At 43.1% G+C, this 15229-nt stretch overlaps 2 protein-coding genes across 5 annotated transcripts in view; one reads left to right on the forward strand and one right to left on the reverse strand.

The window, feature by feature from the left end:
• Positions 1-15229, forward strand: part of prdm6 (PR domain containing 6) — an 81772-nt gene that overhangs the window by 49297 nt on the left and 17246 nt on the right. For all 4 annotated transcript variants that reach the window (XM_041042371.1, XM_041042374.1, XM_041042372.1 and 1 more), the window contains exon 6: positions 8773-8897. In XM_041042371.1, the coding sequence (XP_040898305.1) occupies positions 8773-8897 (125 nt within the window). The remainder of the gene's footprint in view (positions 1-8772; positions 8898-15229) is intronic.
• Positions 345-5202, reverse strand: LOC121184589 (GTPase IMAP family member 8-like). The gene is made up of 4 exons (XM_041042369.1): positions 5097-5202; positions 4851-4951; positions 4229-4289; positions 345-3538 (listed from the first exon to the last, which is right to left on the reverse strand). Exons 3-4 carry the CDS (start codon positions 4245-4247, stop codon positions 735-737), a joined length of 2823 nt encoding a protein of 940 aa, XP_040898303.1. The 5' UTR covers positions 4248-4289; positions 4851-4951; positions 5097-5202; the 3' UTR covers positions 345-734.

Here is a 15229-nt window from a genome sequence, read left to right on the forward strand (position 1 = left end):
TAAATGGGCTGTTCATGACTTGGCGAGAGGTACTAGTAAGAAGTATAAGGAAATATATTTGTTATTATGGACTGGAACTGGACCAGCTGACTGGTTTTAGTTGATGTGCTCAGTTCAAAGTGACAAGACGGACATGTCCTCTTATTCATCTGTTTCTATCTTTCCTCCATTTTGTCTTTGTCCTTCTCCCTGGATCTTTCAGTCGTTTATTTAACTTACTGTTTTTATCAAAACAGTCGACTTTAATCACAGATATTCTTTTTACCTTGGATGTAATTAAAATTAAATGTTAAATATGGTTTAAATCAAATTATTTGTTAAGGGAAAAACACACTGGAGACATTTTACCAGTTTATTACGTACACCTTCACAGTTAAACACAGTGAACTTCAAACCAACAGATCTTGAATAAATCCCACCGACACAAACACACGACCATAATATACATGGAACTGCTGTAATACAGGAGGTTTGAGAGGTCTGTTACACAGATACTCTGAACTTACAATGAATATGTGCAAAGTTATTGATTTAATCAGCTATTAAATGAATCAGTTCCACTTAGTTATGTTAGACATCGGTTAAATAAATGAATGTCTGAGCAGCTTGGAATACGCCAACTATTTACACTGATTCAACACGACAACCACAGATTCACGACTTGATATTTGAAGTCTCGGAGCCAGAAGCTCCCAGTTTTGCAGCAGAAATTGTGCCACTGTGAGAAACACTTCTCATAAAATGCAGCACGCCCTGTTTTCTGTGGCTTTCTTCACATGTTCCTGGATCCACAGATTTATTTCCTCGTCGTGCCTTTTCTTCTTCTCACTGATTTCTTTGTCCAGAATTTCTTTGAGGTAATGGTTCCTCAGTTTCACCTCTGTCATTTCTTCCTCTTGTTTTCTCTTTAGCTTGTCAAAGTCCTTCTGGTACGCTTTGTGTCTCGTCAGTTGACTGATCATGAAATCATTTTGTCTCTGCTGCATGTCCTTCCCATCCGTCTCAGTTACCACACTCTCGGTACACCTCTGTCTGAACTCGTTGCACTCTTCAGCTTGTCTTCTCGCCTCCTCTTTCTTTTTCCTTGTTACCTCCAGTTTCCTCTCATAGAATTTTTGTAATTCTTTCCATTCTCTTTGCTCTTGTTCTCTTCTTATTCGATCGTCTTCTTTTCTTTTGTTTTCGTATCTTTCTATTTCCTCCTCGTATTCGTCTCTGAGCTTTTTAAGCCATGTTTGCTCCTCTTCTCGTCTCTGTTCCTCTTCTCGATATCGTTTCTCCCACCATTCCCTTCGTTCCCGCTCCCAGGCCTCTCGTTCTTTTCTCATGACGTCTCTGCTGCGTATCAGTAACATCCTGTCAGTGGCTGCCAATGTTTCGGATCCGTATTTAATTTTTCTGTCCAGAGATTCTTGTTTTTTATCCCACTCTTGTTTTTGAACTTCCTCCTGCATTTTTTTGTTCCGTTCCCTTTCTTCTCTCATTTGTTCTTCTCTCCTCTTCCTCTCCTGCTCCTTCTTTATGCGCTCTTCCTTTTCTTTGACTGATTTGGCTCTCTGTGTTCTTTCTTGTTCAGATTTTGCTGTTAACTGAGCCAGTTGCTTTTTCTTTGCTTGAACTTCTTCTTCATGTTTTCTTTCGAGCTCCTTCTGCTCCCTCTGTATCTCTTTCTCCTTCTCCTTCATGATCTTCTGCGTTTCCTTCTGAATGGCTCCCTCAGCTTCTTGGAACATCTCTGACGTGTAGTAGCTGCCGCCATTTTGTCTTATCATTGACTCAACCTTGATAATCAGCTGTGTGACCTGAGAACGATCCGTCTGATCGTTGTTATTGAAGACCTGGTATCTTCCTCCACATTCAATGGTCAGTTTTTTGACTGAGTCTTCACTGTCATCTTGAATATAACTCTCGATTGTTTGATTTTTAAGATCATCTCCTCTGGTGAAGATAATGATGATGAAGTCTTCTGACTTCTTGCCAAAAAACTTCTTGATCAGCTCCACGGTTTCTTTTTCCTCCTGTGTGAAGCGGCCGATCTGCAGCACCAGTAAGAACACGTGAGGTCCAGGAGACAACAAGCTGACGCACTTCACCAGCTCCTCTTTGACTTCGTCATTGGACAGAGTCGTGTCGAACAAGCCGGGGGTGTCGACCACAGCAACAGGCCGCCCGTCAATCTCTCCCTCTTCTTTCTGACAAAACCTGGTCACTGACCGTTGACAAACTTTAGAATTAAAGCATTCTTTTCCCAAAATGGTGTTTGCAGTGGCACTTTTTCCACAGCCGGTCTTCCCGATCAGTACTATCCTCAGACGCTCTCTGTTCTTCCCCGCCTTCAGCCACTCTCTACCCTGATACTTAAGATCTATCGGCTTTAATAAAGATGCATGTCTGCAAACCCGAGGCTTTATTGTCATTTCCTTTGTGAAGCCTCTGGATCCCACAGTTCTCATCTCTTCAACAGCACGCAACACCTCAGAGACGTTCAACTTGTCCTTGATGTTGAAGACAACGTACCGTCCACCACAGCTTTTAGAGAGCCGGTGGAAGTCTCTGTTTTCCTTTAGAAACCTCACAGTTTCTGGGGACTTTGGATCTGACTCCACTGTGAACAGAATCATTGTGAAGTCATTGACTCGAGAGCTGAGTGTGGTCTGGATGGTCTCTAACTCTTTCTGGTCTTCATCGGTGGGAGGATCCAAAGGCAGGACCAGGATGAAGCCGTGGACGCCCTCTGGTTCACTGAGGGTGATGCATTTGAATAATTCCTTCTTTGCTGCCACCTGAAGTTTTCCAAACAAGGCAGGAAGCTCCACCAGGGAAACCCGACGCCCACACACCTCTCCCTGATGTCTAACACACTCCGACGTAGCAGGTGGACCAAACTTTCTTTGTCCCAGAATGGCGTTGGCTGCCGAAGTCTTCCAGGCTCCGTGTGTCCCACACAGCACCAGGTTCAGAGGAGGTTTTGCATATTCAGGTGCTTCCACTGGACCAGTCTCTTCAGTAAAGCTTAGATATTGTCCCCGGTTGTCACTCACTATGTTCTCCATTTTTTCCATCAGGTCTTGGCGATCATAGTCAGTAAAATTTCTTTTATCCAAATCCATTCTGTGCTGCCTTTGTCCACAGTCTCGGATGAGCTGGTCTACTGAGGAGTTCCCTCCCGTGTAAGCTTGTGTTAGGATGATCAGTGAGCATTTAAAAACGTCTTGTCCAAAGAAGCTCATGATGAACATCAGTTTGTTTCTGTCCTGTTCAGTGAAATCAGAAGGCTTCACTGACAGCAGGACAACGTTAGGCCCAGGGAGACAAAGGACCACACACTTCTTCATGTCGTGTCTCTTTCTTTCCTGAGGCAGATCGAAGATGTCTGCCGTTTTCACTAAGGTGAAAGGTTTTTTCCTCCACTCTCCATGTATGTGCACAGATCGTTTGAAAGGTTTGGATGGAAAATCTTTTTTCCCAGTGATGAAGTTACTCAGCTTTTCCTTTTCATTCTCACTTTTTCCAAAAATCAAAATCCTGAGTTCAAAGGCTGTAAAACAATAAGACAAAATGAAAACATTACAAATTTCTATAATTCCATCAGGTAATTTTGCCTCTAACCATTCACCCACTTGCATCAATCATAAAATTCAGTGAAGAAATTAATAAGAAATCTAAAAGCTATACTTTAGATTTTAGAATATTTTAGTTGCTTTTGAGTTTTTAATCAAAAGACTTTTCTTCCTCAGTTTGTTTGGTGCTGGGCAGGTACAGAACAGTGGGTTCATCGCGGCTCATTCACTGATGCTGCCGGAGACAGGGTTAACTTCAGATCCATGTGCTGGTAATTATCAAGAATGACACTGTGGTGGACACACACAGACACACACAGGTTCGAGCCCGGGGACACTGACATGAGTGGGCTCAGTGCAGCACACAGACTGCACCGGTTTTGAATTGGATTGTTTACTACGAGCTAAAACTTATTTATAGCATGAGAATAGTTTGAAAGATCTTATAATCACACAAAATTCCAAACATAGTAAACTTAAGGTTGGGCAAAGGTGGAGCCACTTAGCTGTCAACTTCTCATTCTCTCAGCCTGCAGCTGTGCAAAGTTTGGCCCAGTGCCTTCATTCTTCCTTTTTTATGTGACCACATTTCTGATTTCGTAGTCCCAGTAAGGCCTTTCTCCACACTCGCAAACCAGAGCTATGAAATGAAGTCGTACTGGACTTACTGCATGGTGACATCGCCATCTTTGGTGAGAGAACTTCCTCCTAAGAAGCTGGAGAAGGTTCCTGTTGTAAAAAGCACAGAAACACCATCATTCAGGCAGTTAACGTTCAGAAACAGTGTCTGTGGGTTCAGTACTAACAGGATAAGCAGCCGTTTGGTTTAAATCGAATTATTTAAACTAAATATTGGACCCAACAAAGCTTTAATAATTTTTTTTTCATGTAAGATGAATAATGTGTTTTATCCCTTTAATGACGTGTTAGATGTGTTAAATGACTTGTGAAGTATTGTAATATAAAAAGTGCAATTAAAATCTATTAACTGGGCAGTGTTAGAGATGAGTATAAATGTAATGAATTACTTTAGAAGCCAAAAGTAACTATTAAAGGACTTGAAATGTTTAATATGTAAAGTTGACTTTAAAGTGCCTTAAATTTCAAAATACGCTAAATTATTAAATATAAACTAACAAAACATAATATATTGATTTATCTTTTTTCACTTAATACAAGTGAAAAAAGATAATTTAAATAATTTAAACTAAACTACAAAAGAGGAAAAACATTTTTTTATTTTAATTCTAATAATTCAATCATATTTTCAGTCAGACGTTCCTCACTCACCTCAGGCTGTGGAATCTTTTGTTGCTGCGTTTTTTGGGTGTAGTCACTCCATGTCTGGGGTCAGAGTGCACAGCAGATCAGCAGGCCTGAACACTGGACACCTGCAGATTCACATCAAACTGCTGTCATTCATCAAATTAAGGTTGTAGGCTACACATATATTATTTTGTATGTTTTAAAAATGTTTGTGTCCTTGTTGTTATCCTTTGTTATTTGGTGTAATCGCTGTCGGTTTAATTTACTCACCAGGTTCACCAAGTTCTCACTGCATTGTTCTTTCACTGAGCACATCAATTTGGTCCCAACTCCAGAATAGAATCAGTCGTCTTTGCAGCAGCGTTTTGGGTCTTACAGTAAAGAGTGGGCAGGGCCAACGTCGGCTCTTTGAAACCTGTTAATTACTGTCAGTGCACAGGTATGACAGCAGTGAAGCCGGCCTGCCAGTAAATGACAAACTAGTCATTGTTTCATTAGATCTGCGATCTCACTGACAGAGAGCACGATTCAGAGTTTGGGGTCAGCTGTTGTGGGTTTTGGCTTAAATATGGAAACAGAACAAACTTCACTCTGCAGGAGCTGAACCTTTTAATGCTTTTTCTTTTTTTTTAAGATTTTTTTTTCTGCATTTTGTCTTTAAAAATCAGTAAATGAACCGTGGATGTTGTAGTTCTGTTATGGACCTTAAGTATTGGGACGCCCCCCGAACCTCTAATGCTTTAACCGGGGTCGTGCATATGATGCCACAGTTTGGAATTTGGATTCTCCTGAAACACTGCAACAGGTGTGAGAGAATCTGATCACGGCTCAGAAAAACCAGTAAAACTGGTCTGCACCAGGATGCAGCCACAGACGGTTCATCAAACAACTGTGAGTGGAAAACTTAACAACTGACGTCTGATTAATTTAAGGAAAACATGAAATGAATTCACTTTCCAGTTTATTTTCAGACGTGTTTTCAGAGAAAAGGCCTCTGCCATGAACAGTCAGGCAGCTTCCTCATCAGTTTAAGTGGCTTTGACTTTGATCAAAGTTAAAATCACTGGCTGCTGCTGGTTTTGGTTAAAGGTCGATCAAACGGCCTCTAAAGTCTCAGACAAACCTCAGAAAAACGGCCACAGACTCGTCCTGGCCGCGCTTCATGACGCTGCGTCAGCGTGAATTTTTTCGATAAACATGTTTTTAAGCGTGTAGACGTATTATCAGACTTTGTGAGGTATTTGGTTTGTCTGATTTATATCCTCACATGCATGTTATTATTTAAAAGCTGATTATGAAGCGAGTTTTGCTTTGTGTGAAAACAGAGAACAGAAGAAAGATCAGAGAGCTGATGAAACGGCGTCCCGCTGATCTGCCAGAGGAGCCATTTTAAACTCCACCACGCTGCTGTTCGGCAGCGGGGGGCTTTATTTTTCATACCTGAGAGCCTGTTGGATGTGTTTGATTTATAACACAGCCCCGCCTGAATGTAGCAGCGTGTATGTATTAAACACATACATTTGTTTTAAATACATACAAGCCGCTGAATGTTTGTAGGCCTCCCCTGTCTTTTTATCCTGGGAGGTCACTGGGTATGTTTGATTTATGACCCGGTCCCTCCTGGCTGTGTTTTTACATGGGTCCAGCACCACCCCGCCCCTCTCCCAGTGTGGAAAGAATTAATAAAGCACACACACACACACACTCAGTGCAACCTGTCTGGCTGAACTACCCGCTGTCCTTTCAGATCTTTTCAGTGCTGTCAGTCATCAACAGGAAAAACAAAGAGCTCCAGTGTGTGTGTGTGTCTGTGTGTGTGTGTGTGTGTGTGTGTGTGTGTGTGTGTGTGTGTGTGTGTGTGTGTGTGTGTGTTCATGCTGTGATCATCACGCTTCATCATTTTTATCAAGCTTTGCTGAAATTATACTTTAAATTCTGAAATATAAAATAAATGCAAACAGTTGTGTTGTTGTGGAGGTTACTGAGAACGCCGTGTCCACTGTGTCCACTGTGTCCAACAGCGTCCTCCAGCGTCCATTCAGTTAGTTTCAAAAGTGTTTCTGTTATTTTGTCCACCCCCTGTGTGTGACTGTTGTTAAACCTCCTCCTGTAGAGATGCATAACCCTCTCTGTTGCTTTCTATCTGTATTTGTCTTTTCATCTTTCATTTCTTTGTTTCCCTTCTTCCTTTCATTTCCTCCATCCTGGTATTTTAGTTTGGTGTGTCCTCACTTCATTAAATAAGCATCGTCTCACTCAGCTGAGAGTTCCCATCCTCCTCCTCCTCCTCCTCCTCCTCCTCCTTCTCCTCCTCCTTCTCCTCCTCCGGCCTCTTTAGGTTTTTTTTTTGTCTTCTCTTATTTTTGAGTCTATTTGTCTTTTTCTCCTTTAATTATTTATCCTCTTCTCAGTTTCTCGCTCTGTCTGTTTATTCTCCCCTTTTCCCTCGACAGTCACTTAAACAGAAAAAATAAAGTCGTCTAACAGTGATGGATTTTCTATCTGCAGAAAGATTTAAGTCTTAACATCTACCTTGAAGGAAGCAATTCAGACTCGGTCAGCAGGATCATAAAGTCGTGATGATTCAGTGACATGAGATAAGATTTAAACCAATCAAAGCAGACAGGCGTATTCACTGCAGAGCTTCTCGCTTCCTTCCTGTTTTCAACAGCTTCCATAACTATGTTTGAAAACGCACCTGGGTGTTTGTTGTGTGTGAAATGTTCACTCGAACGGGACGATTCGTACGGACGCACCGCAACACCGGCAGGGACCAGCTGAGGTCGACTTCCACGGCCTCACATCTCACAGCCAGAGATAATATCTCCAGCAAACAGCTGGAGAGCTCAGATCAGGGTGCAGTCTGTGTTCAGCCTCGTACTGATGGTCGTTTCCACATTTCCCGACTGAGCAGGTTTAACAGTGTGAGGGTTAAACTGAGCTTTCGGTTCCATCATGAGTCGTTTTAGCGAAGTCGAGTCAAACTTCATCAGCTCAACATTTCTCTTCCATGTGTTTTGAATTATCTGGACATTAAAAAGCAGGAGTGGTTTAGATTAAACGTCGTCTCTCTTCACTTTAAGTGGTTGTCTCAAGCTGTTTGCACAGAGTAATTAGTTTTGTGGCTCGAAGGCACTTTGGCACAAAAACACAAGTCGTGTGGGAGTTGAACCTGTGACCTCTCAGCTACGATCTGCTCTGTCTGACACCCTGCTGCCCCGGTGGGAGAAAAACATGTGGGAAAGTGTTTTAAAATAGTCTGGGCTGGATCTGAAGCTGTGGCTTTGAACGTGGAGGTTGCTCATGTTGTTAGAATGATGTTTTTGGGTGGATGAGGTGTTGTTTTAGCGGTGGTGTGACCCAGGAACCGTCAGCTCACTGGCTGCGTGTCCGAACAACATCGCGGTCTTTAGCTGGGCCCGAGGAGAGTGAGAGACACCAGATATTTCCCATAAATCATTTGGGTTTGGTCAGATGTGAGATCGAGCCGTTATCAGATGGGAGGCGTTTCCAGAGTCAGACCTGGACACAGTCACAGACATGTCAGTCTGTCCCGTCTCCAGCGCTGTCATTCAGCAGTGTGAATTCACCACGTCAGAGGCAGGACAAGAGACAGACAGTCTGACAGACAGACACCTGCCTCTGCTCGTCATCCCTCAGTTGGTGTTTGGTCCCATCGAGTGACATAACCATGAATCAGCTGTCAGTGTTTGCGCTCTGCGCTTGTGCTGCTCAGAGTTTGATGTTTCTCTGTTTAGCTGTGATTAAAATGTTTTTTGTTTTTTTTTTGTTGCCTTCAGCTTCACATCCAGACTCTGAACTGGATCCGAACTGACTTCAGGATATTTCAGTTTTAATTCAGACATTTTCAGAATGCTGCACTTTGGTCATGACATCAAAAGTATAACAAGTGGAATCCTGTTTGTGTGTCTGTGTTTGATTGCAGGTCCTGCATCTTCTACAGAGCGTGTGTGGATATCCCCCGGGGAACAGAGCTGCTGGTTTGGTACAATGACTCCTACACCTCCTTCTTTGGCATCCCGCTGCAGTGCGTCGCTCAGGACGAAAACTGTGAGCAAACACCTCCGTCCTTTACTCTTCTCTTTTTCTTTGTCTGATTTGCTGATGTAACATAGATGGTTGCTGTAAAGTGAAACATCTACACAAACTGATTGGGAGAAGGTGATTGAAGTGATGGAAGGTTCATCCCCGAACTGAAAGGAGAGAGGTTTGGTTCCGTCGGCTGCCCTGTGTTAAATGCTCCAAACACAAGCCAAACGTCTCTGCTCAGCAACTGGTCTGTCTGTGAAAAAAAATAAAAACCCACAGTTTTCTTTGGACAGCTTTCTGATTTTATTAGCGACAGTATTTAAACTGTGTGACTGGAGGAAAGCCACAAAAACAGCACAGCGAACGCAGCTTTTTTACAAACCGGCTGCTGCCTGATTTATTTGTCTGACCAGCTGAGCCAGCCAAAACAAGGCGGGAAGACGTCCTTTATTTGCTAAAGCATGGACACACTGTGGCCTGGTGCAGCGCTCTGCCCCATGTCCCTGTTTCTCTTGTTTCTATTATTGAAGAGGAGTTTTCCATTGAAACTTCTCGTTGTCGTCTTCTGTGTCTCATCCAGGATTGTCCATCTTATGTCGCCATATTTCTGCTGATTTATGAAAAGCTCGTGATTCCACGTGATGTCCACGTTTTAACTGGGACGTCCACATGGTTCTTATTTGGGTTGACAATTTTCAGCCTGTCTTGTGAGTCAGATGACTCACTTTGAAAGAACCTATTACCATATTGTCCAGACTACGGGACAACCCTGGTTACCCTGGTTACAACCCCCCTCCCATTAATCCAGGGAGAGGAGTGTCCTCATCTCTGCAGCCTTTGCTGTGTGGTGTGTGTTGTTAGCTGCAGACTGACAGCACAGGACGCCGGGCTTCAGAAACTTAGCTCTGACTGACTGTACCATCCGATCGAGGCTGCAGACAGGAACCACGGCGCTGCCTGCAGAGCACCGTGTGACTCTGATACTCTCTCTGTTAAACAGCAAATCTGATGTTGTGAACACATAATTGTCTCATCCTCAAATATAAGACGACCCCGCTTTTTCAGATGTAATCAACAGAAGAAAGCGTTGTCTTATATTTGGACCCATGATCCTGTTCTGGAGAGAGTCAAATTCACGAGCTTTAAATTTCAGTATCAACATCTAACGCGATTCTTCTTTCATTTTTGTCAGAATCAGTCGTTCCTCAGCTAAACAGGATTTTCTGTAACGCTCTTATGCTTCCTGTTTTTCCTCAGCACAAAAACGTTTCAGCTGGTTTGAATGAGATTTGTGAGAAACATCTTTGTTCCTCTCCGTTACTCAGTTTTCCGTGGTTATTTCTCTCTCTCTTTCTCTTTCTTTCACCTCCACCTCACCGTGTGTTCTCCTCTTTCCTTTCTCCTCCCTCTGTCTCTCATCTGTCCATCCCCTCTCTTTTTCTGTCACCAGTTTATTTTTGTTTTCATCTCCTCCAGTTTTCTGCTCAGTCAGCCTGTTTGTACATTTTCCATTCAAACTACTTTCCTGTGGATTTGACAGAGCAGCTCCCCGCAGGGACAGAAAAAACAAACGTTGACATTTCTTTTCTTACTGAATTACGGAGGAAAAAAAGCGAAACATGAAGGAGTTTTAATCTGTGGAATCTGAATTGAAATGAATTGAATTAGGAGCTCGTCTTTCACAGAGTCCCAGTGAAATGAGATCGTGCTGATTGCAAATTAGAGACGTTTGGCCACAAACTGGTTTGTTCTGCAGATGGAACGACTCTCTGACATGACATTGTTCATCATGACAGGACTCTGCACACACACTCGTGTGTTACCTTCTTTATGAGGACCTGTTGTTGTCCATATATACAAAACCTATTTTCCACTAAAATTAGATATAGAACTTGTGTTTAACCACAGAGTTCTGCGGTCATGTCTGCACAACATGAAACGCTGACTTGGAATCTGGTTCAGACGTTCGCGGTCCTCAGAGGATGGACCCCAGTGATCGATAAAGAATTGGACCAATAACCAGAATCAATGACAACATTAATATAAAAAAAAAATCTTATCCGTTCCCGTCCCTGTGTTTGAAGGATGGAGGATGGTCACCCATTGTCTCTGTCCATGTGAAGACATTTGGTCCTCAGCACACACACACACACACACACACACACACACACACACACTGGCAGAGGGCAAACAAAGGATGATTTGCTTTTGTTCCACTCTGCAGTGAAAGAAGTTTGTTCACATCCAAATGAAGAGAAATTAGATTATGGCTCTCTGTATAAACGGAGCGACAGCAGCTCTGCTCTGAATTTAAGACATTTTGCCTCTAACCTCATTTGGGTTTTCCACGGCTGATTGTTCCCACAGAGGATCAGTGTGATGTCCAAACTCCACACTGGAGACCAGGACGGTGACTCTGTGTCCTCAGCAGGACAAACGTGTAAAGTTTTGACCTTTACTGGTACAGAAAACCCTGACTGAGCACATGTATACTGGGAGCTGACCAGTACGGCCACAGTAACCTGTAGCTCTGTCTTTATCTTCTGTCAGTGGAGGAAACTGAAGCCGTTAAAATTGTGTTTTTCTTCCAAATTCCAAACCTGCTGCATGAAGGTGAAAGTGTTTTGTGACAGTTTAAACAAAGACAAAAAAATAATTGTATAATATTTTCAGGATTTATTGTCAGAGAAATGTGGAGTACAGCAAAAGTGCAGAGGGTAAAATATACCAGTTTGCACTTGCTGCTGGTTACCATCAGCCACACTGGACCAGTCTGTGGTTCCGTGTCTTGCTTAAAAGCACTCAGGCAGCAGCAGCACAGATTTGAACCAGAAACCAAATTTAAAATCTTCCAAATTCTAGATTTAGACTCAGACTCCGGCTTCATCAAACCTTACTATTAAAACAATCTGAAAATGAGGATGAGAATTCCTTTGTGTTGAACCACAGTCAGTGATCATCCTGTGAAAGCAGCCCTGGTGCACACCGTGACCAGAGGCAGCCCAACGTGAATCCGCTTCACTCGTTCTGAATTAGATTTAGATTTTTAGGTTTAGATTTAACACGAGTAAATGAAACTGAGGAATTTAACTCAAGTCTGAATTAAGAAAACATCAGAAAATAAATAAGAGCTGGAACCTGTTGGAATTCTAACTTTATTAAGCTGCTGACACACGTGACAGTAAGAGTTCATTCATTTAAGTGAATTCAAATATACACACACACAACAGACACACACAGCTTTAAAGACACACTCTCCTGTACACCGGCTCACACGAACACAAGCGCTCACGCACATTAAAGACGAAGAGAGAAAACATTAGAGCCAAACCGCACACTGACACACAACAAAGAAAACACACACACACACACACACACAACACACTATCAAAGCACACACACCCTGTGGTTGTTTACTCATGCGCGTTCCATCCAATCACAGCCTGTCGGCTTGACGCTCCGCAGCCCGGCCGCTGCCTAACAACAACAACATGTGCACCAGCAGCAGAAAGATCACTCTTTCTGCTGCTGGTGCACATGTGGGGGGACTCCTCTTCATCTCCCAACTCTCCCTCCTCCTCCTCCTCCTCTTCATCATCATTCTCCTCTTCCTCGTTTTCCTCCTCTTTTTCTGTAGCACTTTTCTGTAGCATGTTTCAAACAGAGAAGGAGGGAAAAAGATGTGTGAAGGAGGAAGGAGGAGTGAGGAGCAGTAAAAACTCCGCTGTACCTCCCTCTGACATCTCGTCTTATTTGACATATTATTATTACCAGTATTATAATTGCCTCTATTGATTTTATAAGACTTTATAATCATGGGTAATGTTATTGTTATTGATTACTAACAAAGCTTTGGCAACATAATCTGAACTGTACTTCATACCTGTAAAGAGAGGAAGACAGAGACATTTAGGGGAGGACAGAGACATTTAAGGGAGGACAGAGACACAAAGAGGAACTTTCTGGAGTCAAACTTTCTGATGTTGATACAACGATACGTGGATAAAAGATGTGATTTTACTGTCTGTACACACACACACACACACACAGAGTCTCGGTTGGTTTGGATCTTTTCGTGGAATTTGTTGACAATAACAAAAATATAGAATAACAGCGGCCTTGTTCATAACAGTCATCAACATACAGCTTTTTTTTTCAGCACATAAATAAAAGTAGGAAACAAAGTGATCGTGTTCCAGCGTTCTCAGTCGAGCGTGCAGCGTAACGAGCTCACGCTTGTTTGCGGCTCTGAGACGTGAGTTGGGTCATGATGGTGCAGGATACAGGTGGATGTTTTTCTTTCTGCAGATGTTTCTCACAGATGTTTCTCAGGTAGTGTATGGCTCCGTGCCACGTCCCTGAAAATGGTTTGTGGCTCAGTTCTGTGTTTTCTGTGGATCCATTAGACTTTGTTGTACATGATGGTAAATGTAACGTACATACTGTCAAACTAAATGACAAAAAGACAGAGATATAAACAGGAAATCAAAGACAGGATGGCTTAAAGGGGCTGTCATATGGTTCTCATAATGAAGAAGAGAAGGAGGAGGACGAGTGTTAAAATGAGACTGGATCTGATGGATAAACAGGAAGACTGATCCAGAGATGAGGCTGATACTCCACCCACATTCTCCCCAGTATCACACACTCACCTCCTCCAGGCTTGAAAAGTGGCTGTGAAAACTTTGCACTCTGCTCTGTCATGGAGCTCTGTGCTCAGTTTGTATTCGTGTCACACCCCTCTGGTAGAGACACACCCCTTAGAAAGAAAGAAAACACACACTCTGCAGTGTTGGAGACTGCATCTGCATAATTCTCCCATTTTGATGATGCATTTCATGCGCACTCCAAACCGTATTGACTTGCGTTTTTTGTATATGCAATGTTTGTAGCAAAATGAATTAAGAGTGGGCGAGCGGCGCGTAACGCGGGCGTCGATAGCGCCGTCGGGCAACTTACAAATGGTGTAATTATCTCCTCATAAGGTTATTAGAGGATCAATGGTGCCTGGTGGCCTGATGGCAGAGGTGAGCTGATGAAGGATGGAAAATGGTTCTGACAGCCCGACTGCAGAGGTGCAGCACGGTGATGTTAGAGAGAGAGAGGCTGGTGAAAACACACACTGAATTATGAAAAAAAGAGCCCATACGAACATCTTCTCATCTGCTGCCATGTTGAACACCTGATAAATTTAGAAAAACTAAAATGACGTGGTTAAGGTTTGGAAAAGGTCGTGGCCATGGTCCAAAAACATCCACTGCTGGTGGAGAACGGGACTGAAACTCTCTCTCTGGTGTCGAAGGGAAACGATTCGAGCCCACGTGCCAAGTTTTTCCCAACAAACCAGTTTTACAAAGTGAAAAGTGAAACCATCCACAGTGAGTCAGAGTCAGACGAACCCTCTTACTGTCATTTCAAACATAATGAAGGGTTATGGACTCCAGGTCTGTCTGTCAGTCAGACCACAGAACAGGACACAGCTGAAATTCTGGGTCAAGTGAGGACAGCTGGCATCAGCTGGTTCACCCCAAATCTAATTTACACACATTTATATAATGTGTTTTTTCCTGTTAATGTCATTTGTACTTGACTGTTTTATTCACAAGCAACACTTCTGCCTCCTAACTCTGTTCATCTGTTCGGCCTAATACATTTATCTCTGTACAAAGCTCTTATCGAAACAGACACAAATAAAAACACGAGCACACCACATAAAAACCTGAGGGATAAAATACACAGAGGACGAATGCACCATGATGAAAACGATAACTGGAATAAAATACAGATTGAGTTTATATAGTGTTAATAATAGTTGGTGTAACAGTCAAAGTTGCAGTGGGTTTGTTCGGTCAGTGAGAGAGGAACCGTCTGTCACAGTGACTGTACTAACAGACAGACTCCAAACAGCCTGACCAGACCCATAATTTCATTCCCTGGAACCAGGAGCTGCAGCTCGCCCCGGGCGAGCCAGGCAGCTCTGGCCTCAGTCAGGACAGTGGGGTCCTGGCTTTGTGTTTCCATCACAGCACGGCACACAGACCACGGTTCGTCCTGCTGACAGATAAAATGCAGACGAACAGAGAGCCACCTCAGAGGTTCCTCTGAACCAGTGACAGCAGGTCACGTACATTTTTTTGTATTTAGCATCTTCTGGATTTGTGGCGGTGTGCTGCAGGTTTCAGCAGGTCTAGTTAGCCCAGCTAGCCCTCCCCTCGGCCACATCCTCCAGCCTGTCCTCTGCATCCTGAGGTTTCCTCAAACCAAGTCAGATAAAGAATCCCTCCGGTTTGTTCTGAGACTGCCTCGATAATCTCCTCCTCCTGTTCCGTTTGAGTTCTTGGCTGAAAGAGCCA

Source organism: Toxotes jaculatrix, chromosome 7, assembly GCF_017976425.1.
Source record: "Toxotes jaculatrix isolate fToxJac2 chromosome 7, fToxJac2.pri, whole genome shotgun sequence".
Lineage (NCBI taxonomy): Eukaryota > Metazoa > Chordata > Actinopteri > Toxotidae > Toxotes > Toxotes jaculatrix.